General features: G+C 42.7%; 1 protein-coding gene across 2 annotated transcripts in view; it reads left to right on the forward strand.

The window, feature by feature from the left end:
* HSPG2 (heparan sulfate proteoglycan 2) overlaps positions 1 to 23,988 on the forward strand; it is a 948,088-nt gene that overhangs the window by 409,524 nt on the left and 514,576 nt on the right. For both annotated transcript variants that reach the window (XM_078642606.1, XM_078642605.1), the window contains 7 exons: positions 2,763 to 2,903; positions 3,766 to 3,948; positions 4,814 to 4,993; positions 6,295 to 6,413; positions 7,491 to 7,602; positions 12,823 to 12,936; positions 14,113 to 14,240. In XM_078642606.1, the coding sequence (XP_078498732.1) occupies positions 2,763 to 2,903; positions 3,766 to 3,948; positions 4,814 to 4,993; positions 6,295 to 6,413; positions 7,491 to 7,602; positions 12,823 to 12,936; positions 14,113 to 14,240 (977 nt within the window). The remainder of the gene's footprint in view (positions 1 to 2,762; positions 2,904 to 3,765; positions 3,949 to 4,813; positions 4,994 to 6,294; positions 6,414 to 7,490; positions 7,603 to 12,822; positions 12,937 to 14,112; positions 14,241 to 23,988) is intronic.

Here is a 23,988-nt window from a genome sequence, read left to right on the forward strand (position 1 = left end):
ACCATCCCTGCCTGCCATGGTTACGGCTAACTATGCGGCCTTAGGGACCAAACTGAAAGAAGAGTTGCTCCGGTGGAGCAAAGGTACGCTATCACTGTTGGGACGCATTGCTGCAGTGAAAATGACTCTCTTGCCGCAGGTGCTGTATCTGTTCCGTGCTTTGCCTTTACAGCCTCCGAAGGGATGGATACGACAGACGCAGGCTGATATCGCTCGATTTGTTTGGCAGGGTCGTAAACCTAGACTCCGTAGAGCCCTCTCCACACTGGCACCCGAGTCCGGGGGCCTCGGCATCCCGGACTTACACAAGTACTTCCAGGCGGCGCAGTTGCGCTACTTGGTTGAATGGAGTAAATGGGAGTCGGACAGACACTGGCTGTTTCAGGATCAGGCGGTGGCGGGCAGGACTCTGCAGGAAATACCTTTCCTTCGCAGGAGTCACAGGCCCCCCAATCTGTATGCGTCCTTTGTCACGCAGGCCACGCTCCGCGTTTGGGATGCCGTGTGCACTCGACATGAACTTACCACCTTCCCGTCGCCGCTTACTCCCTTGGCGGGGAATCCTGACTTCCGGCCCGGAACGGAGCCTGGAGCTTTTTCGCTCTGGCAGACGGCCAGGTGCTGTGCATTGGTTCATATTTATGGCCCGGAGGGTGCTGTGTCGTTCACTGACTTGTGCAGGGAATACCACTTACCCGAGACGGAGCGTATGCGATACCTGCAGGTTCGCCACTGGGCGTTACAGCCGCAGGTGCGAGATCTGGCGGATCGGAAACTTACCCCATACGAGCTGTGGCTTGCGACGCGCTCCTCCGACGCCAAGCTTATCTCGGATCTTTACCGGCTACTACAGCCCCCCCCCCATCACTTTTATAGCCCCGGGAGGGCGCGCTGGGAGCGGGAGCTGGGCAGGACGCTGAGTCACAAGGAATGGGACGACATTTCGTATCGAGCTCGGCACTCGGCCTACCACACTGGGCTCACGGAGACTTTTACGAAGATATCTACGTACTGGTACTATACGCCTCAGAGGCTGCACGACATGAACCATCTCATACAGGACACCTGCTGGCGCGAATGTGGGCAGACAGGAACACTCTCGCACATTTTATGGGATTGTCCGTTGCTGGGTCCGTATTGGAGGGAGGTCCTGGATGATATAGATCAGTGCTTTGACATAGAATTGCCGCGCCTTCCTGCCTATGTTTTGCTAGGGTTACCCAATGGCCTGATGTACCCACTGCGCTCTAGGAGGGGCAGACAGATAGCGATCGCTCTGGGGTCGGCGATCCAGAACATCCTTATATATTGGCGTACCACCACGCTTCCCACAACCACGGGCTGGTTACACAGGTTGTGGCATGTTCTAGGGATGGAGAAGATGTCCCTCACGGTGGCGGGGGAGGTAGACAGATTTGATGACCTGTGGCAGCCTTTTGGTGTCCTATTGCAATCAGAATTCAAAGAGATCACCTGTCCACGGTATCTCCGACTGCTGCGGCTGACCACCCCGATTTCCTAATGGGTGGGGGGGGGAGGAGGGGAGGGCGCGGGGTTCCTTTCTGGAAGTGAGGGTGTTGCTGGACATTCGCTCAGGCACGGGGGGGTGGGGGGGAGTTGGGATGGGGAGGGGTGGGAGTTGGGGGGGGTGTTCTGGTTTTGGAACAAGTGCATCATGGCGCTCACGCTCTTATTGGGGCTCTACACTCGCCTGGCTAGTCCTCTCCGGATACTGATGGGGTTCTTGGGGAGAGTCTTTGCTGTATACTTTCATGATGTCTGTATTCCTTTGTATGTATTATTGTTTTTCTTGTTGCAGAAACTCTAATAAAATACTTTAAACCTAAAAATGCAATTAGGACAACTATTTCTTCAAATATTAAACTATTGCATCATTTAAAATATATGTATATATTAAATACATGCAATACACTAACACGTAAATTGCCATGTAGGGGCCAACCAAACTAAAGATATGTCTCAAAATTAACATAAGGTATCAAAATAGTCAAAACTATGTAATTTAGCTGCAATTGTTTTTTGTTTCCTTTCTCGAAGTGTTTTATGTAAAATTTACAGTGTAAAATTGCATTTTAGTATTATCTGTGCCATTCCATCACTGGATGCTTCCCCTTCTACTATTGAGCATGTTTTCTGTCGTCAGTAGCACGGCATCCACACCCCATAGAAACGGCGTGGGGTTTGGATGCTGGCATCACAGGACAGTTTACATTATTCTGTCTGAAATAAGATCTTGCACCGTTATTAGAAGGTTGATACAATAAAGGGCCGAAAATGAACACCATCTCTCTTTACAAACACTATGATGGGCAGTATATTGCCCTCTTGGCCTATATAGTGAGCTGTTGCTGAATATCAGATCGACAAAGACCAAAAAATGAACCAGGACACACATCTTCATAATCTAGAAATAAAAACACAAGGACTGCTCAGTAGTGCTTATCCTGTGCCTGAAACTGTCCTTCTAATCCAAAATAACACTGACTTCTAGGTAGACCGGCAGTCATTTAGCAAGACTCCATCAAAGCCTTTGTCTTAATGTGGGTTTTCCGGCTGTGTTAAACTACCATGTATGTTGTGTTGGTTACATGAATGCTTTAGCATGTCTTAGTGGTAACGTTCATAAGGTTGGCCTTTAAAGACTGCGCACTGGATACTTGAGGGTATCTTCCTCACCATACTATAGGGAACTTCCCCTTTTATCTGTTTCCTGTGATTTATTTCTTTATTTTCTATTTTAGCCAAACGTGGAAGGCACGCTCTGTGACGTCTGCAAGAATGGGGCTTTCTTTTTGAGCGAGAAGAATACAGATGGCTGTCTGAAGTGCTTCTGCATGGGCGTAACAAAGCAGTGTGCTAGTTCCTTCTGGAACCGTGATCAGGTGCGGTTTCCTGATCCCACCCCTTCCCACCACCATGATATGGGCAGTAGAAGTTGGTTTCCAAATAGCTACCAATGGTGCGATCCAACATGGACACATTAAGACCGGCCACTGAGAAATGAGTTGGACAGCCTGCACAAAGGATGTGCTTCTACATTTCTCCTTAGATATTTTATGTTTCCACTTGCACGGTTTTTACCCCCTATTTGCCCCCTGTCTCCTGAGCATGGACTCGCCTCATGATGGATTGAAGTAGGCGCTGTAAATGTTTATGCTGTGATTTAAAGGGAATTGTTCATAAACTGTGATGGGGTTGATTTTGTTATTTGTATGAAAAAACTGTACAGTTGCAGATGGGGTTTGTGTTTTTGAGTGATTGTATAGTACAAAGGGGAAGGACCACTTAATCACAGGTGGAATTATATTCTGACTTCCCTGTCATTGTAAAATTTACTTGAAGCTTTCATGCTATTCTCGATATAAGCACAACATTTGATCAGCTCTGGACTACTGTATATCACTTGAACAAGGGTAATCCTCATTCTGTCTGCCTCCAGATTGTCCTTTTGGCCCTGTTGTTGTCTGGGGCAAGAGTGGTCAGAGGTTGATGACATTATGGATATTAATTCAACTAAATACCATTAGTGGTGGAAGAGAGATTGAGCACCAGACACGCACCATATGAACCTTTAATGAGGAGAAGGGGGACCAGTGCCAGAGGTACCAAAGAGCAAGCATTGCTACCCTTAGCTTACCCTATTTGGCATTTAAGTATGACAGCCCTCTTGTTGAGCTAACCATGGTGGAAGGTGTACGGCTAGCAAAGTACTTGTCATCCTAAAATGTCAGCTTTCTTCCACAGGTCCGGGCTGCTCATGACAGTAGTGAGAGATCTGTATTCTCCCTTGCAAACATTGCAAACACCCGCACTATCAACCAGGGCATTGCTGTCAGAGGCCAGTCGGAGCTGATGTTTGGTGCTTTTGCTGCAGTCCCGAGAGACACCTACTTCTGGGTCCTGCCGGAACGCTTCAAGGGAGACAAGGTACAGTGCATGTCAGAGTAATGGGATGGTTACAACACCTTCCTTTACATGGCTAATTTCTGAATTTTAATATTGTTGAGATGTTTGTTGAAATTAGCATATTGATTTATATTGTCTATCTAAAGAGATGATGCATAGAGCTCACGTTTGCCCGATTTGTGCATGATATTGTGACACTAACATAACCATCTGCAGATAATTTAACCAGCCTTTTAATGGGTCCACCCAACATTACAAATAATATAATTAATTTTGGAAGCAAATCCTGGAAACTAAAGACTAGCTTGGAGATGAAAGTAACTGTTGTAAAAGCAATGTTGCAGGGGATTGTTGCATCACTAGTATTGAGTTTAGTTCTTGATTCTACAGTAAATAATTTGACACATCCTTATTATGGAAAGTCAATTAGCTTGAATTCAGAAATGTAGGTTTCATTTGTTGTTGGACCACCAAAATGAAGGTAAATGTTTATTTAGTGAAACTTCAAAAGCTTGAAAAGGGTACGCGGTAAATACGGATTCACTTTTTTGTGATCAAACAAAGGTGGAGTGTCTTCATTAAATCTAGTTCCTGTTTTGTGGCAAGAAAATCCAGTGTGTGCTATAAAACCTACAATGCATCACTTTAGTGACATCTAGAAAACAGAGTAGGAAAAAAAATGGCTGACATTTGTCCCTTGAATTGGGAAGACATAACCTGCAAATAATTGTGATGCATGCTGCTCACATTTTACTAATCCTAAAGGTGTGACCATCCATCCTTGGTGGCTTTTGCAGCATTCTGCTAAATGGATTTGCCTTTTTGCTTCAGCATTTCCTGCCTTCTTCATGTTGTGGGGTTGTTGCTTTGTTCCCTTCTGCTCCAGGTGACATCATACGGTGGTGAGCTCAAGTACACAATCGTTTATGATGAGTCTCCGGGATCTCGTTCTCTCTTCAGCAAACCAGATGTGATCCTGCAGGGAAATGGAATCTTCCTTGAGCATTTCAGCAGTACCGAGTTCACCCCGGGCACTCCCACTACCGTCACTGTCCTCTTCAGAGAGGTTAGTTTCCAGCCATGCGAAATGAGGCTCATGTTAGTGATTACATTGGATTGTGAGAATGCCAGGCACAAGACACAGCAGTCATTCTGTTGCATTGAGGAAAGGGTAAACGTTTGTGGTTAGCACGGTTCTTGTCCGAGCTCAGGTGGGATTACTGGAAGTTAAACATCATGGTCCTCTTAAGATTCTTCCATCATGGAAAGGTAATAGTTATGCTGACTTTGACTGGGTTAAGGAACTTTCCCAGATAGCTACACTTGAAAGGGTAACTTATTTGGCTAGGAATAGACTAAACATTTGTAATAGATTAGAGAAAAAACTATTAAGATTATATTAATAGGATTACTGATATGTATTTAGTTGTAACTGAAATGCTGGCTATACTATAGGACAACCTCCCCTTGATTTTATTTGTACTTTTTTCTTTTGGGCATATCCACTGCAATACTTGAATGCATTTGAGTGTGCCATTCTACACTCATAGTCGATGATCATCATTATTAATATGAATTATTGATACATTATTATTCTTTAAACTATTTATTTAGGTTTTTATTAAAAAAAATGTGAGAAGAACTGAGCGCGACAGATTCCCCTCCTTTCAAAATACAATGGTACAATATGCCGTGTACCTGCGTAGACCTCTCAATTATATCACATATACATTTACTTCTCAGGATCCCTCCCATGATGATCATAGATCTTTAAACTATTATTTCTCTATAAGATTAGAGGAGACCCTTCCATCTTATTGAGTCACTGGTGGGGGAGGAACAGTGGCAGGTCATCCATCTTTAAGAAATGCATTAATTGTGTCAACTTAAATCGGTATTCCTCAAAAGCTTTCTTTTCAAGCTCGATCTGTAATTTGTAACATAGTTATTGTATTTAATTTCCTTCCTGCAAGTTATTTTGATTATTTATGTAACTAAGTCTCGCTGGAGTTGACTTGATATTGGGACTTGATAGTCATGAATTAGTGAGGTACTTAACCAAGTACCTATTGCATTGGAATTTAAGAATATTACTTTTAAACACTTACATTTGAAAATATGCTTTATTTTAAGAAAAGTGTTTTATACTTTTGCTGCTGCTGATGGAGTGAAAAGGAAAAATCTATTAAAAAGACCCCCACATTCTCATTTTAGTATCCTTCATAACTAATGTTTTTCTTTTTTGACCATTTTTGGTATGTAGAACTTGAAAGATTTAAGTTGTTTCTTCTGCATATTGTAATAGTCACTGTGGGGATATACTTGTGTGAAGTTGAAATTAAATCAGTGCTTCTGTTTTTTTCGTAGCATGCCTGGCGGCGTTCTGATGGGCAGGCTGCCACTCGGGAACACCTTCTTATGGCACTGGCTGATATCGACCTCTTCATGATCCGTGCATCCTATTCAGATAGGATGGTGGAGAGCCGGTAATTCAAGAGGGCTCTGAATTGCTGAAGTCTCTACGTAAATTGGGGGATTTGCCATGAATTCCTAAAGATGACTGCAGTTTTTTCAGTGTTGACAAATTGATGTCAGTTGTTGAAGGCTGGGTCAGCAGGTGCTTCCTCTGCTTTTGGTATGCCCTTCCTGCCTCAGTCTCGAAAGCTGTGAATGCAGCGAGGAAAACTAGTAAACAGGGTAACTTAGTTCCTGTAGTTTCCACACTTCTTCTTTGCCTTACCTCTTAGCAGCAAATAGGTGGCTGTTGAGGGGCTAAGAATTAGTGTATGGGTACCATGATAGCATTGCAGATAGAAGGAGTTGTGCTGTAGATTCAGCGACACCTTGGACTTTGGGGCATCGACCACCATGGAAATATAAAACTGAGATTGTGTTTCTTTGAAAAATTCTTTATTTGAGAAACTTGGTTCAAGCCACTGAACCACCACTAGTAGCTTGGAAAGACTACTTAACTGTGCACAGTACCATTGTCTATCCACTAAACCAAGGAGAAAAGTGGAGGTGAAGGTTACCTTTACCATGATTTGATAGGCTGTCCTGTGAAGGGGATTTGTAAGTTTCAGTTCCAGCTTTTCTGATTTTTTTAAAATGTATTTTTAACAAAATTGTTCATGAACTCTATTTAATTGAGTTATATTTCTTTAAGCCGGGAGCTTAATAATGACTGCTTACTGTTCGTTAGTTTGAGCTGCATTCACACGTGTACCCAAAATTATGCTGCTTGATAAAATCTTGAAGTGGATGAATCAGTGGGAAATATCTGTTCCAAAACAAACTCCCAATGAAAGCATAAAGACATACTTTTACAATGCCTAGCAGAAGACGTTATGTATCGTGCAGCTATTGTGTACAGCCACCCTTTTCAACTATAAGTTTAGGGCTAATACTTTCTAATCCAATCTTTTTCTATGTTACTGTGCTTTCAACACTGGGACTCTAGAATCCCTAGCCTATTCACTCTCATCAGTGTCCTGTGTGAAGATACCTTGATGTTGAAGGTTTCATTTGCCGCAGATGAAATTATGTATCTTGTCTCTTTCCAGAATCTCCAATATCCACATGGATGTTGCTGTTCCTCACTCTACTGGCTTGCAGCGAGCTGTGGAAGTCGAAAACTGTGTCTGCCCAGTAGGCTACACTGGGCCATCTTGTCAGGTGAGTTCTTTGAATATAGAAGCTGCTTGAGCATGTAGCTCAGTTCACTTGAGGATTGAAATAATCAGATTTCCTCATTAAGGCTATCCAAGTTGACCATAGCTAAAAACGTTCAAAGTACTTTTGCTCACCTAGTCATGCATTACTGTGCTTTTTCTCTTAGTGTTTGCCACATAGTTTTTCTCTTCCTACAGTACACTGTTAGTCTTCTATTGAAAACATTGTTAGGTAAATTTAAATTTGCACTGGGCATCTTGTTCTAGGTTTTTTCACAATTCATTTAGGTTTCAGGCCCACATCCCTCTGTTGCACTAATGTGTGTTTGCTCCAATGAGCATGAAGGGAAGTGCCTTGTTGAATTCATTGCTTGATTAATTAAGAATTCTTAATGACACGCTTTATCATGGTTTCATTAATAAATATGAAGAATCGTCTTCTGAGTCATGTTTAGTATGATGCAGTGGTGTTTTCCTTGTGCACTACTTTTCTACGGTACATATGATCTATTTGAGCACATACTTTCTATTTGAGAATATTATAATGTCGGATTCCTGATTTGGTTTTGTTTGGTTGTCAAAAATAGAGGAAAAACTCTAGTTTCTGTGTGGTTGAGACTAAAAAAGATAAATTGAGATCTAACAATGCACTTCCAGTCTTTTTGAAGCACCTTTATAGCACCCTCAAAAATCTGAAAGTAGTCCTTGGGTGAAGGTTCATTACTTTTAAAATTTAAGATAGTACCTCATGTTTATATTGGGTTTCGTAGGATAGTGCTGCCTTAATGTTTTATTAAGAACGTGCTCTATAAATTCTCAAAAGTACGCTGATTACAGCTTCAACCTAAAACATGTCACCAGTGGACTACATTTCCCACTAAAATTAGACAAAAACAAATATGAAAGGAGGGTAGAGAAAAGCAGTTAGACAAAAAAGTGTTGCCATTATGAAGTTTAGAAGACAAGATGCAGTCATTCATGATTAAGAAAAACATTTATACCAATACACAAGAATGAAGTTGTCTTTGGACTTTATCTTGTGTTTGTACTTAAAGTAGTGTATCTTCACTGCAAATCAACAGTGAAACGGTCTACTCCCGTAATCATTGACCGAAAGGTCACTTTATCCATTGAATGGTGCAAGAGGTTTGACGTACGACTGGGCTAGGACAGGAGTGTTCAGGAACAGCGTAGTTGTCCATATGTCCCATGTTGTGTGAGGCATCTCCTACTTAGGTTTTGTTTTAGCAAACAGCAGTTTTGCCTACTTTCAGTTTTGAGCGTATGCAACACATTTATACATTGTACATAGTAAATGTCAATTCGCAGCATGTGTGGATGTAGATACACATGCTCTGCATACTCCTGCCATCTAGTGTTGGGTTCAGATGTTTGCCATTAAAGACATTCACTTCATTTTATTTTATGGACATACAGGCAAGATTAGACCGTTTTATGCCACACAGTAGTAAGGAATATGTTTGGTACTACTGCAGCTACTAGACCATCTTCTTTAGTAGGTTGAACACGGTTTAGAAGTAGATGCATAGCATGAGAATATCAATAACACATCCATGCTTCAGAAGGAAAAAGCTACCTAATGTAACTTAAGGTTTGCTCCGCGAATCCCTTATAGACTCATTTGCGGTCAAATGCTGCATCTCAGTTGAGGTTAGTGGTAAGCAACAAATGGAATAACTTGATTTATATTTACACTATACTATCTACCACTGGATGATGTCAAGGAAAAGCCTGTATAAAGATGGCATTAATCCAGCGTGGCACTATGGGCTTTTGTTCAGTGCTCACTTCTTAGCAAAATATTTATTTTGCATCAGTCCTCTACATTGAAAATGAATGCACTACATGTGAAACTATTAAAGACCCCAACTGATAAGCTACTTTTACACTAACTTTTTGCCTATGGCTATGGTATTTTACAACCATTATTTTTGCTTGATACTTTTAATGGTTCTGAAACAGGACCATGCTATGTAACGCAACAATATATAAATGTGCAAATCATATAGTAGACTATGCATTGGAGTATATTTAAATATTACCTTTAGTTGCATTAGGAAAAAATATCAGAAATATGTCAAATTCATTTTACCTATCATTGCAGAGTGTGGATAACAATAATATAATAAATTATAAAATGGCTTTCCCAGTCAAACTTACTTAGCAATTCTTTTTTGTATATTTAGTGTAAAATTAGACTGCGGTTATGAAAAGGTCTTTATGAAGAAGGGTGTCTTGAAATAAAGCTTCCAGACAATTGACACAATTTGTCCACCATTGAAGGGCTTTGTAGAAGGATGGTGTCTGCACTAGCAAATGCAAGTTGAGAGTAACAAAGGGATGGTGGTGTTGTAGAGAATGCTCATTGACCGTAATGTTTCTGAAATGTTATTGAGTCAAGCTCCATTGCATCTGTCTTAAATCAACTTTAATCAGACGTTTGTCAACTAGATCCCAGCTCCGCTTCTTGGCAGATAAGACAGAAAAATGCTAGGTGGTGAGCTCAGAGTGGAGGAGATTGGGGAGGCAATTCAACAACTGCAAAGGGAAAAGACCCTGGCCAAAATGGGTTTCCGTCCACATTCTTTAAATGCCTGGGGAAGGTGGTGTGGCCACTTAGGATATACTATAAGAGGTGAAATGGGAGGAGTGTCTACAGAGAGATCTAAGAATAGCCACTGTAGTGCTCCTCTGTTAGGAAGGAAAACTGATAGAGCAATGCGCCTCATTCAGGCCCATTAGAAAGTGCTGGCCAATCGCCTGATCTAAGTTGTAGACAAACTTCTAGTCCCAGATTAGTCTGGCTTCATGCCTCTGAAGTCCACCCGGTACAACCTTAGACATCTATGTGGCTGCCAGGCAGGACTAGACATCCTACGGAAACCTGAAACTACATTAGCATTAGATGTCTAAGCCATTTGATTCTGTGGAGTCACATGATCTGCTGGTAACCCTACCAAAGGATGGGTTTGGACCTGAATTTTTGTCATGGATGAGGCTTCTTTATGCCAAACCAGTGGTAGGGTGAGAGTTAATAGGGCGGTATCACAGGAGTAAGTACTGGGTGGGGGATGAGGCAAGGATGCCCTCTATCTCATCTGCTGTTTTCACTGGCACTAGAACCTTTGGCCAAATGGGTAATAGTTGACGCCTAGATCCATGAGTTATAGTAGGCTCCAAGTTGGGAGAATATGATCGCTCTTTATGCTGAAGATAATGCTTTATTTGACAAACTCAATACATACAATTCCTAGAGTATTGAAAATTCTAGACATATTGGGAAGGTACCCCGGAGTGTGCATCAACGTACACAGGTCGGTGGCATTCCTGATCACCCCACAGCAACTCTGTGATTTACACTGGAGGGATTTGTTTACCTGGCAATGTATTTTGCTAGACATCTCTACCCCCTTTGGGTCGCCAGCCACCTCGAATTGACTCTCTCCAAAGCATCCATGACCTCCCTTCTATGCTCTTCAGAGCATAGAAGGGAGGTCCGGAATTCCTTTCATGGTCCCCATTCTGTTTCAAACTTCTGAGGGCAACACTTTGCCTTGTATACAGACTTCTCTGCCTACATGCACCAGTTCATATTTGCCTACCAGTGCACCAGTCTCGGAACCTCAGGGCTACCCCATAATCTTATGATGTCTTTTCTAGCTACCATAAGAGCAATGTTGCCCAGTAGCAATGTGTAGTTGGTGATGGCTGCTCTTCCCAAGATACCAAATATTTCCATTGGTGGTCTAAGTGTCAATGTTTTCCCTGCTACGGATGAAATTTGGCAGCCTACGCCAATCCAGAAGGGCTATACAGGTGGGCATCGCCGTTCCCATAGGGTGATGAGCAATGTTCCCATTTGTCCGCAGCCTCTCAGACATTAATCTATGCCTATTTTTCCCGTCCAAAAAAGTCTGGTCCTTGTGAAATGTGCCAGATGAAGTATCTTAATGTGCACCAGTCTGAACCACGTGCGGATGGCACCCCCCCCCCCCAGTCATCCTCCTTCGCCAGGATACCCAAATCTTGTACCCACATATCTTTCAGTGCAGCTAAGGAAGATATTGTTGCTGCCAGTGTTTTATAAATCTGAAAGATTACATTATTGGGTAAGGGGGATGCTATAAATCTATACTGCAGAGGTGTCCATTAGATTGAATTCGCTCCTAATTGAAAAACACAGAGGAATCCTAAAGGTCCCCAACTTCTGATATATCCAATAAGCCCACTGCCTTTTCCCCTCAATGTTTTGAAAAACCGTCAACTGGATTGCCTTCCAACACAGGAAAACGGTCACCCATGCCCTCGTCAGCAGCAGACTGGACTACGGCAACGCACTCTATGCCGGGATCAACAAGAACCTCACCCGCAAACTCCACCAGACTGGTCCTCAACCTACCGGGCTATTGCCACATCAGCCAACACTACACTGGCTCCCGGTCGAGAAGAGAATCACCATCAAGCTCCTCACCCACGCCCACAAAGCCCTCCACAACACCGGACCAGCTTACATGAACCACTGCCTCTCGTTCCACGCACCCAAAAGATCCCTCCGCTCGGCCCAGCTCTCTCTTGCGACTGTACCACGCATCAAGAAGACCAGAACAGGATGACGCTCCTTCTCCTTCCTCGCAGCCAATGCAAGGAGCACCCTCCCTCTCCACCTCCGACAGACACCTTCACTCGCCAAGTTCCTGAGGGTCCTCAATACCTGGCTCTTCAACGAAGCACCGTAACATCCTGGAGCCGTGCACCATCCCCCCCCTCCTCCCCTCCCACCCCCTTCTCAACCCACCCCTCCCTTCCCTAGCGCCTTGAAACCCTTTTGGGTGAGTAGCTGCGCTATGCAAACCCTTTATTGATTGATTGACTGATCGAGTGTATACAATGGTAAATGAGGAAGATTAGTAATGAAGAAGAATGTACTTCACAATCTCCAAGCAGTGCCAGTCTCACCGATGCTTGGCCAGAATGGCTGGTTAGAGTTTCTTTACTAATCCAAGGCAAGGTGGGGCCTCAGTCTTCCAGACATAGCCTGTTCTAGCTCACTATTTCCTTGGGTGGCACATGGCTATTTTCGGTTCCTCCCCACTCCTTTTTGAGACTTGCAGCAATCTGCCTGTCATACCGATGTTTATCATTGTGCCAAATCTGGAGTGCCTGTGACCTCTAACCTCTCATCCTTCTGTCTCTCTCTCTTCAGGACTGTGCTGTAGGATACACACGCTCTACGAGTGGGCTCTACCTGGGCACCTGCGAACGTTGCGACTGCAGTGGGCATGCAACAGACTGCGACATTGAAACTGGAGAGTGCCAGGTCAGAAATGGTATTGCTAAATGTCTGTCTGTAAAGCAGAACATGCAGTGAACCTTCATGTCTATTTTTTTAATTATGTAAAAACCAGAACTTTAAAAAACAAAAGACTACAAAAAACGGCTTCATTGGTGAATGCAAAAACAAAGGCCATTCAATAGCTACCTGTTAAAATTCCTATCTGTTAAAAATTCTCTGCTCAAACTAAACCTGGGTCCCATCTTTTTCAGACTGGGTTTAGTTATTATTCGAGCTCCTTTTCTAGCTTGCTTTGGCACAAGAGCCTGATGGTGGGATAAGGTGCATGTTGACTTTTGTGAAGGTCGACATTTACGTATGATTTTTACATTTTAATGCTATTTGTTTGAGTCTTTATGTTTTGTAATGTGTGCTTCTTTTTTGAAGGCTTTCTTTTTAGCATTTCTACCGTAGTTTTGGAATTTTGATTTGGGCAGACAGCTGGGTGATGCCTAACAATGGCATTATGCGTAGATCTTGGAATGCTAATGTTATTTCATCATAAATAGAACATGGAATCCCTCAGGGCAATTTATTGTTCACAATGGGGTGAGGACCAATCTGTCCTTTCCATACCACCTTCTAGTATACAGCACGTTGTGTATGCCCATCTGTAATCCTTGAGGGCCTAGCTAATAATGCATGTGGAATTTCCATAGTCCGTTTTGACAATTATTTTGAAAGGAGGCCACTTACATATTTATTGGTTATAATGAAAACATGTATAACTGGAACTTGGTACAGTGATCAGGGAGAGTCGGCAAGTACCAATGGCCTGGTCTCATAAACCTTTAGAATGCTTCTTGAGAATGGAGCATCCTTCCTTTCCTGAAGTACGTTCTTCTTCATCAGTTTGGGTTTAGTTTGAAGAATGATACTGGACCATCAACTGTAGTAATCTTCTATATGACATGCTATTAAAATGTAACCTTTAAACAGTACCATTGTTGGCCATGTTACTCATACTGTGGGTGGGCATTGACGACAGGGTACATCTGTTTCATTGGAATTTGAACAGTGAGATTCACCATCATCCTGTTCCGTAGGTTGTCCTACAACATGTGGATTTGTCAAGGAGTTCATGAGCTTGTTCACAGCATTGCTCTGAGAAAGTACCACATGACGTTTCATGAAACTAATGATTTTCTGGTTTCCTTCCAGAATTGCCTGCATCACACCGAGGGTCCTAAATGTGATCGTTGCCAGCCCGGCTACTACGGCGACCCCAGACGAGGGTCCCCTGGAGATTGCCAGCCGTGTCCTTGCCCCAGCACAGCCCCTTCCAGCCAGTATGTTACAAACTGTGAAATGTTGCTCTTTCATGCTTGTATCACTGTTGTTTCTCAGGTCACCTTTCCTTCCTGGGACCATCCTTATTTTTCAAACATTGTTTTCTTTGATAAATAACCAAACATTTGATGGTGTTACTGCGGCAGATTCACTGGTGAACACTGTTGTAAAATATTTTGCCCGAGCATCATAAGGTGGTCAAAAAATAAAGTATGTTCCAGATATTATTTCTTTTACAAAGCAGAAATATAATTTGTTCACCACATGCCTGCATTAATTCTGGACACCTGCACAGGCCTGTCCACCTTCCTAGTCAGTGCACATAATAGAGTGGTGAAAAAATAGATCTTGATACTTTGGAGGAATCCTATATTGACTAAATTGCACGCTGTCTTGTTCCTTCTGCATATCACCTCGGAACATAGCACTTCACTTCTGAATAGACTCCATAACAGTTTCATCTATCTGTCTGCATGCGTACATACCAATACTTTTATGTATTTTTACTATCTACCATATGTGGTAATGTTATATTGGTACTGTTGAGCTCCTTCAAAAGATCTTTGCATGGTCTGTCTGACCTCTTTTCACCCGGTCACCTCACTCCCTGTGCTGGGTGGTTATCTTGTGAGGGTTACCAAATTTTCTAATGATTGTTGTGTGCTTTATGTATCAATTCTTACACATCTTGTCTATTGTACCTAGCATAAAACCTCCCGCCTCTAGCGGACGGTGCCCTATCAGGTCTGTAGATGAGTGTTTTGGTGCAGTATGTGAAACCATTTTGTTGACTTTTCTGCTGGTTCCTACCCAGATGCACTAATTGTTCATACACCAAGCTGTATTCCAACTTTTCTTCTCATGCCATCAAAACAAATCGCATCCATATAATTTCTTTTCACCTTGTAAGTAAACCCTCAACTCTCTGTTGTGCCATCTGTATCAAGAGCTGGTGTTTATTAATTAACAAAAGAAAATATGTTGCTTAACCACACATGCTGCTTCTTCCTTGTTTGGTTGTGTTGTCTCCTAAATGCATTTTGTGTATGTTTTGAAAAAAAAAACACCTTGAACTTATGGCTTATATTCTAAAGTAACTTTATAATTCACGATAAAGGTGACGCCGCTAAGGAGTAAAGGTTTGTTTTCATTGAAATGTAATTTAAATTGATTGCACTATGATGTTTTTACTTTTACTGCTGATGAAGCGGGCATAGGCTTTGTTCTTTGTCTTGGGATAGGGGGAAAGAACAGTCTGTCTTTTCTCTCTTAATCTTTATAGAGATGAACAAGGAAATTCCAGAAGCACTGAATTAATCGATTTATAAGGCAGTGTTAGTTCACATTCCTAAGAGCAGGACAAGGCAAAACCTCTTTAAGAGTTAATTAACAGCAAGCAGTTCTACGAATGCAGCCTTACCAGTTAACACTTATTTTTATTACCACAGTAGTGGAAAGTGCTACATTTTGGTAAGGCCTACAACCTTTGGGAGACGGTTGCCTTTGACAGCACATAAGTCTGTGATATTGCTTGCCCATATTCCTAATTCATGTAACTTTTACTCCTATTTTGGATAGTACCATGATTTATATGGTGAGGTTTCAGAGTTTGCTTGCTTTCTTTTTATTTTAAAATTAAGCTGCGTTTTCAGTTTATTCTCAATTTGGAGACTTTAAATTCAGAATGGAACTACATAACTATGTTGTACATTAGCTTCAAACACCTTGCAACTTCCTTAAAAAACAATTGTGTGTGTACACCTAACCCCCAAAAGTACTCACTCCAAACGAGAGGGGTGAAACCCAGCCTTTGTGAACCTGTGAGGCCCCATTTTCAAAACAGTTAAATACTCTCAATTAATTGAACATAAACAAAATACTCAGTTACCGATTTCTTTTTTAAGTATCATTAAACACATCACTGTAACGTAACACAAGCTTTCTGTAAAATGACATTATTTAGTAAAAAGCTTGTTCATTGATAAGCATCTCATAAATCATTTGCCGTAGCGGTTTTTAAACAGCTCACGCTATTTCAGAAGGTAGAGTGCATAATATTTAAGAGAAATATGTGAGACATTTGAAAGGGCATGTTCCCCCCAGTCACTAGGCCCAAAGCGACATTGTCACAGGTCAGGCTGTGGCTGGCGCATAGGAAATGTCAAACTATAGAGTATACACTTTTAATCAATAATATTTGACTTACAGGCGCAATCCAAAGACTTATTTTTATGTTTAATAAAAATCCCTTGTAATGGTAAAGTTGAATTATTATGAAATATATGGGAAATGTAACTCTAGAAAGCTAGCTTTACCGTGCCCGAAGTGGCTGAAGGCTAATTTGCATTCAGCAACCGCTGAGCCTACTATTTGATCTGAATATTGAATAGGTTAACCTGAATGGGCAAAGATGACTTATGAATGGACAAAGATGACTCCTGAATGCAGCAGAAAATGCAAGGTGGTGGATGTGATCATTCTTTCACACCACTGTCAGATCCTACCTGACTGGTCTGTTTAAGCCACATGTAACACGTTGGTGTACTTGACTGGGAGAGGGAAGGATCATTTTTGTGTAGCCCCAGTTTGGGTGATGTAGGGCCCTGCTTTTGTCCTACCAGGCTTCTGTCTTAGTTTGTTGTGGGTACAGGGCCTGCTTCAAATGGGATTTTATTGTTAGATGTGGGAGGACACTTGGGATTACCATAATGCACTCCTCTACTGGCCCAAAACCCTCAGAGCACAAGTTTAACGTGGCCGAAGGTTTCACCATCTTGAAACTGCCCTGGTACATGGTATTTTGGGCCTGTTTACAGAAAGGCAGAGAGTAACTGCTTAAAAAGTGGCTATTTACCCCATTGGATAGTTAATGTTCAGGGGCTGCTCCCTCCCGATAGCCGGTGCCAGGCATAAATTCAGCATCCCAAAGAACCCTCTTCAGAATACTTTCTGGATCTGCAGAAAAACAGAAGAGGACTGGCATGTCTTTGACGGTACGGCACCGTTACTCCGAATCTTTTTTTCTGCGGACTTTCAGTCCGCATACCATTACTCCGCGAGGTCATTGACCTCGCATACCATCACTCCGCATTTTTTCACAACGCAGCTGCATTTACCACGCATGCCTTTACAACGAATTACGTTGTAAAGGCATGTATGGTAAATGCACATGCATTGTGAAAAAATAATAGCCTTCAAGAAGATGGAACCCGGAGGAGTGTGGAACCACGACTACGAGAGAGGTAAGGGGGTTTGGGTTAATTTTTTAGGGGTGGGGGTCGTGCTGGGTTAGTGATAGTGTAGTGTTATTGTAGTGTAGAGTTTTAGTGGTTGTGTAGTGTAGGGTCGTGCTGGGGGTAGTATTATAGGGTTTAGGGTAGTGTTTGTGTAGTGTAGGGTCATGCTGGGGGTAGTGTTTTAGGGTTTAGGGAAGTGTTGTAGTGTTTGTATAGTGTAGGGTCATGCTGGGGGTAGTGCTGTAGGGTTTAGGGTAGTGTTGTAGTGTTTGTGTAGTGTAGGGTCATGCTGGGGGTAGTGTTTTAGGGTTTAGGGTAGTGTTGTAGTGTTTGTGTAGTGTAGGGTCATGCGGGGGATAGTGTTTTAGGGTAGTGGTGTACTGTTTGTGTAGTGTAGGGTCATGGTGGGGGTGGTTTTGTAGGGTTTAGGGTAGTGTTGTAGTGTTTGTGTAGTGTAGGGTCATGCTGGGGGTAGTGTTTTAGGGGTTAGGGTAGTGTTGTAGTGTTTGTGTAGTGTAGGGCCATGTAGGGGGTAGTGTTTTAGGGTAGTGTTGTAGTGTTTGTGTAGTGAAGGGTCATGTGGGGGGTAGTGTTTTAGGGTTTAGGGTAGTGTTGTAGTGTTTGTGTAGTGTAGGGTCATGCAGGGGGTAGTGTTTTAGTTTTTAGGGTCGTGTTTGTGTAGGGTAGTGTATGTGTATGTGTAGTGTAGGGTAGTGTTTTAGGGTTTAGGGTTGTTTGTGTAGGGTAGTGTATGTGTAGTGTAGGGTAGTGTTTTAGGGTTTAGGGTCATGTTAGTGTAGTGTTAGTGTAGGGTAGTGTTTTAGGGGTTAGGGTAGTGTTGTGGGTGTAGTGTAGGGTAGTCTTTTTGTGGTATAGGGTAGTTTTTTAGGGTTTATGGTAGTGTTTGTGTAGTGTAGGGTAGTGTATGTGTAGTGTAGGGTAGTGTTTTAGGGTTTAGGGTAGTGTTGGTGTAGTGTAGGGTAGTGTTTGTGTAGTGTAGGTAGTGTTTTAGGGTTTAGGGTAGTGTTCGTGTAGTGTAAGGTAGTGTAGGGTAGTGGGTAGTGTTTTGGTGTTGGTGTAGTGTAGGGTAGTGTTTGTGTAGTGTAGGTTAGTGTTTTTCCAGGGTACTCACTTACCTTTAAAACTTTTACAATGAGTATACCTTTAACATGCATGCCTTTGCGTTGTGGCATGCGTGGTAAAGGCATATTCGTTGTAAAAGGTTGCGTTCTGTTAATTTTCGGAGTGATAGTATTTGAGGAATCATTTTTGCGGAGTGGTGGTATGCGGGGTATTTGTATGCGGAAAAATGTCACATATTCGTCTTTGACCTGTGAGGAGCTCTGAAGGACTGAACTTGATCTCCCATGTACCGAGGATAATGATGTAGATTCCAAAAGCCAGTTTGTTGACCTCCTGTGTGGCTAAAGGGAAGCAAACTGCAAAAGGCCATTTTCTTATAATTTCCAGGAACCTGGAATTTGGACTGAACTGGACTTTGCTGGTGCCAGCCTGAGAGCCTGCAAGTGCCCCCTCCCCCCGAAGTCTTGTTGGGTTTAAAAGTATACTCTTGTGGTTGCTTGCGCACCAGGAAAAAGCATGGAAATGTTTGAAAACTTTTACAAGCAGACTGCCCGCCAAAAGGGCCCGACTGGCAGTTCCACAGCTTTGGACTGAATTTCAGAGTTGTCCTCCTGAAAGGCTGGAGTATCAGTGAAAAGTCCCTTTCTGTTTTGGGTCTTAGAAATGTTCTCACACAAAAACTTCAAAAGCTTTTGAACCTTAGCAAGACTGACCTGTGTCAGTTCCACAGCAGCAGCTCCATTTTCAGATTTGCCCTTAGAAAGACATTTGTCCCTTGTCTGATATGGACTTTGCAACTTCTTGAATACCAGACTTCTCACCAGGACCAGTCCTATTGTAGCTCAACAGCGCTCCATCGCCGTTAGCCTCAAATCATGCCTAGGTCCTGTTCTACTGCTTCCATGCTATTTGGCACTATTTTCACTTAAATCTTTTTTTTAAAAAAATCATATTTCTGTTTCCCCCTTATTACAGTTTTGTCCTTTGTCTTCTTTTAGTCATATTTTTCACTTTTTTTAACTTGGTTGTGGAATTTTAGTGTGTTATGACATTTTCCTCTGAGTATGCAGAGTATGCTGTGCTTAAATACATTACACATAGCCTTAAATTTAACCCTGATTGCTTTGTCTCACGTTACCAAGGAATGAACATTAGTTTATTTAATTTAATATGTGTGACGTTTAGCTGGTGGTTCCTTATCCTTTGAGGTGCACCCCAAATTATAACTTTGCTTTCATTTAGGCTTGATTTAATAAGCCTGGAGACTTCCTGTTGCTCCCTTGTGTTTTATGTCCCCTTCCCCCCTCCCTCTGTCCGCAGACCGCTCTCGGCCGAGCATTGACGCCGAGGGTTGGTCTCTCGGGTTTGGCGGCCATATTGGGTGTGGGCTGGGCGGGTGACGCGCTCTAGTAGCGCTTAAAAGGGGCCTGCTAAGCCTGTGCGAGTGATTATTGACAGAAGCAACTCTCCCCTCCTGAGGCGGAAGCCGGGAGGTCTCTCCTGCCTATCTTGTGCATCTTTTTTAGTATTAGCGCAATTTTAACTTTGCTTTCATTTAGGCTTGATTTAATAATCCTGGAGACTTCCTGTTGCTCCCTTGTGTTTTGTGTCCCCTTCCCCCCTCCCTCTGCCCGCGGACCGCTCTCGGCCGAGCATTGACGCCAAGGGTTGGTCTCCCGGGTTTGGCGGCCATATTGGGTGTGGGCCGGGCGGGTGACGCGCTCTAGTAGCGCTTAAAAGGAAAGGACTATGACTCCGCCAAGCGGACGCGTACAGCGGACGCGCCGGACCTGCGCCGGAGTCGTGCCAGAGTCCTGCCTGTCTGCGCCCGTCCGCGCACGACCGGGCTCTAGGGCTCATTACCCTGCTCATCGATTGACCTACTCCTCGGGTGAGTTACACCTGTTGCGTACTAACACTCTGATATTACCCTCAACCATCCTAACTAAATTAAGAGTCCAGTATACGGTCTATTGATAGGAGTAGTACGGGGCATCATCCCAGCTTGAGGTTAACTAGTCTAAACACCAGATCCCTACAAAAACATCATCTCGAAATTTTCACTCTTCTTCAGGACAATGACATTGATATTTTAACTCTCACAGAAACATGGCTGGGCGATAATTATTTACCTGATATTATTGCCTCACTCCCTTCTGATTACGACGCAATTTGGCATAATCGTGCTGACAATGCCCGTGGGGGCGGGGTAGCCATTCTTTTTAGAAAACATTTGAAGGTTATTAAACTCTTGGCCGAAACAATTGAGTTAGCGGACATACTCGGAGTCAAGATTTCATTGAAAAATACCTGTTTGGTCATTCTTACAGTCTATCGCCCACCAAAATCTACTACATTGTTTAATGATTTATTGACCCCAATTGTTTCAGACATCTGTACACGCTATCAAAAGGTTCTTATAACTGGAGATTTTAATGTCCACTGGGACAACTCATGTAAAGACGGGGCAACGTGACTGTTGGAAAATACTATGACCTCACTTGGACTTAAACAACTAGTAGAGACTCCCACTCATATCAAAGGTCACACGCTGGATCTTGTCTGGACTTCTGACCCGACTGTAGCACTGACAGACATTATACCCTGCAGATGGTCAGATCACTATATGATAAACTGTGACATTCGAGTGGACGGCCTTTTGTCTCAACCTTCATTCCTTAAATCTAAGAAAGTCAGACAATGGAAGAAAATTGACTCAGAAACTCTGTCGGACACCCTCCTTAAAAACTTAGTCTCACAATCCGCATGGGGACCTCGATCAGGAATACATCTATCTTATGCAAAATCTTGGTCAGGCTATCGACCAAATAGCACCTGAAAGAAATCAAAAAATAAATAGAGCAGTAAAGGGAGCCCCATGGTTCAATTCCGCCTTGAGGGAACATAAAATCAATTTACGCCTGTTAGAGAGACGTTGGAGGAAATCAAACGATCTCGTCGATAAGGACCACTATAAATCGTTTCTCAAATTGTACAAGAACTATATTCAATCAACTAAAGCGGAGTACTATGAAACTCGAATTAAGAATGCGGACAATGTTCAAAAAGAAACCTTTAAAATCTTATCTGAGTTGAGTAAGAAAGTAGAAAGATCAGAATCTCCCACTGATTGTAATACCTTCCAACACTACTTCCTTGACAAAGTACAAACTATCCTGACTGACATTCAGAATACCTCGAGCAAGTACCCCTGTCTTCCACATCCTCCACTCCCTCCACCAATATATACCATCTCTAAATTTCCTCCGATTGATCCTAAGGTCTTGGGACAGCTTATGAATCGTACAAAATCCGGTTCCCCTGCAGATCCTTGTCCTCCCAGTATCTTTCAGATGGCACTTCCTGCTTTGGGAAGTTTTTTTGTCTCCTTACTAAATAATTCACTAGATTCCGGCCGGCTCCCATCCAGCTTTAAAGAAGCTCGAGTCAGGCCCCTAATAAAGAAGCCGAGAGCTGACCTCACTAACCTAAAGAATTATAGGCCGATATCTCAACTTCCTTTTGTGTCCAAGATTCTGGAACAACATGTTTTGTTGTCTTTGTCCTCTTTCTTGGAGTCGCACCATCTTCTCCACGAACGTCAAGCTGGTTTTCGTGCGCATCACAGCACCGAATTAGTGATGCTTTCTGTGCTTGATGAGCTTAGAGGTATGGCTGACAGTAAAAAACCGAGAGCCCTGATATTATTAGATCTGTCAGCGGCATTCGACACTGTCAGCCATACCCTGCTCTTGGACAGAGTGGCTGCGTTTGGGATACAAGATGTAGCCTACGAATGGCTTAAATCCTTATTCTCTGAAAGATCTCAGAGGATTCAATTGGAAGATTGTACATCAAATATGGGTACTTTGAGGTGTGGGGTCCCCCAGGGATCTGCCCTGTCCCCACTCCTTTTTAATCTTTACCTGCAGCCTCTAATTGATTCTTTAGTACGAATGGGCTGCAAAACCTATAACTATGCGGATGATACTCAGTTGTTACTCAGCATCGATAACACTGCGCAGACCCATGCTAAAAAAATACTTAGTCATACGGTGAATTGGATGACAGCAAACTCATTGAAGATCAATCCCGAAAAAACTGAGGTCCTGGTGGTTTCATCAGAAGTATCTCCATGGGGTGATCTGTTTTGGCCGCAAGATCTCGGCCCGACCCCTAAACCCTGTGCCAACGTTAAAAGTCTTGGCATTAAGATTGACCATGAGCTGTCAATGGTCAGCCAGATCTCCTCAGTGGTTGGGACCTGCACTAACTTAATTAGACAGCTACGCAAGTTAGTCCCATTGCTTTCCCCCTCTACACTCCGGACAATTGTCTCGGCTACAATCATTTCGAGACTTGACTACGGGAGTGCTCTGTATTTGGGCTTCCCCCAAACTTTGATAAAAAGACTGCAAGTGGTCCTGAACGATGCAGCTAGGCTGATTTTTCGGTTACCTAGACGCACTCATGCATCACCATTGCTGTGTAAGCTGCATTGGCTCCCCATAAAACAACGGGTGGAGTTTAAAAGTTTGTGCATTGTCCATAAGGCAATTTTTGGTCAAGCTCCGGCTTACATTAAAGAACGCCTTGGAATCTATAAACCGACACGATCACTAAGGTCTTCAGATACTCAACTATTGTCCTGCCCTCGCTATAAACTAGCTACGAAGGGTGGTAGATCTTTTTCGGTGGTTGTCCCACAGGTTTGGAACAAACTTCCCGAATCTCTTCTTAAAGAATCTGACCTGTTGCATTTCAGGAAATCCTTAAAAACATTTCTGTTCAGAGAAGCTTTAAGCTCCACCTAGGGGTATAGTTTTATGCTTCTGTTTTGTTAGCTTAGCTTCCTCCTGTCAAAAAGCGCCTTGAGACCTGTAGGTGATTTGGCACTATATAAGCTGTAGTTAACAATAACAATCCACTATCCTGCAACCATGTTTTGAATTGAGACCTGTGAAATGAGATGTTTCCGAATTTTGTAAAGACTGAGAAGGCATTTGCAAGACAAAGTTTTTAAGAAAATTTGTTTTTGGAAAGAGCACATTTTTAGTAAGATCACAAATTGTTTGACTAAAACTAATAACCAAACTGTACAAAGATGGTTTTAATGCGACTAGCCAGCCTGTTCCTGTGTTTTGTATGCCATAATAGGTGGCATTCGCTTTCTGCTTTTCAATGCTGGAACCAGGTTCGAGCCTTGGCAGGGACATTCAATAGCCTGTGATTCTGGGCAAATCACTTGATCACTTAAGTGTCTTTAGGTAACGCAACTGGGGCTCATGTAAAACGCTCTGATACTTTCGGGTCTAGTTCGGGCTATATAAAACTATATACAACTAAACTTAGTCTTACAGACCAAATCAAAACTGCCCTTAAAATGTCTTTAAGTTAAAATAAGCAAACATAAAGGAAGTACATAGTA

Source organism: Lissotriton helveticus, chromosome 5_1, assembly GCF_964261635.1.
Source record: "Lissotriton helveticus chromosome 5_1, aLisHel1.1, whole genome shotgun sequence".
NCBI lineage: Eukaryota > Metazoa > Chordata > Amphibia > Caudata > Salamandridae > Lissotriton > Lissotriton helveticus.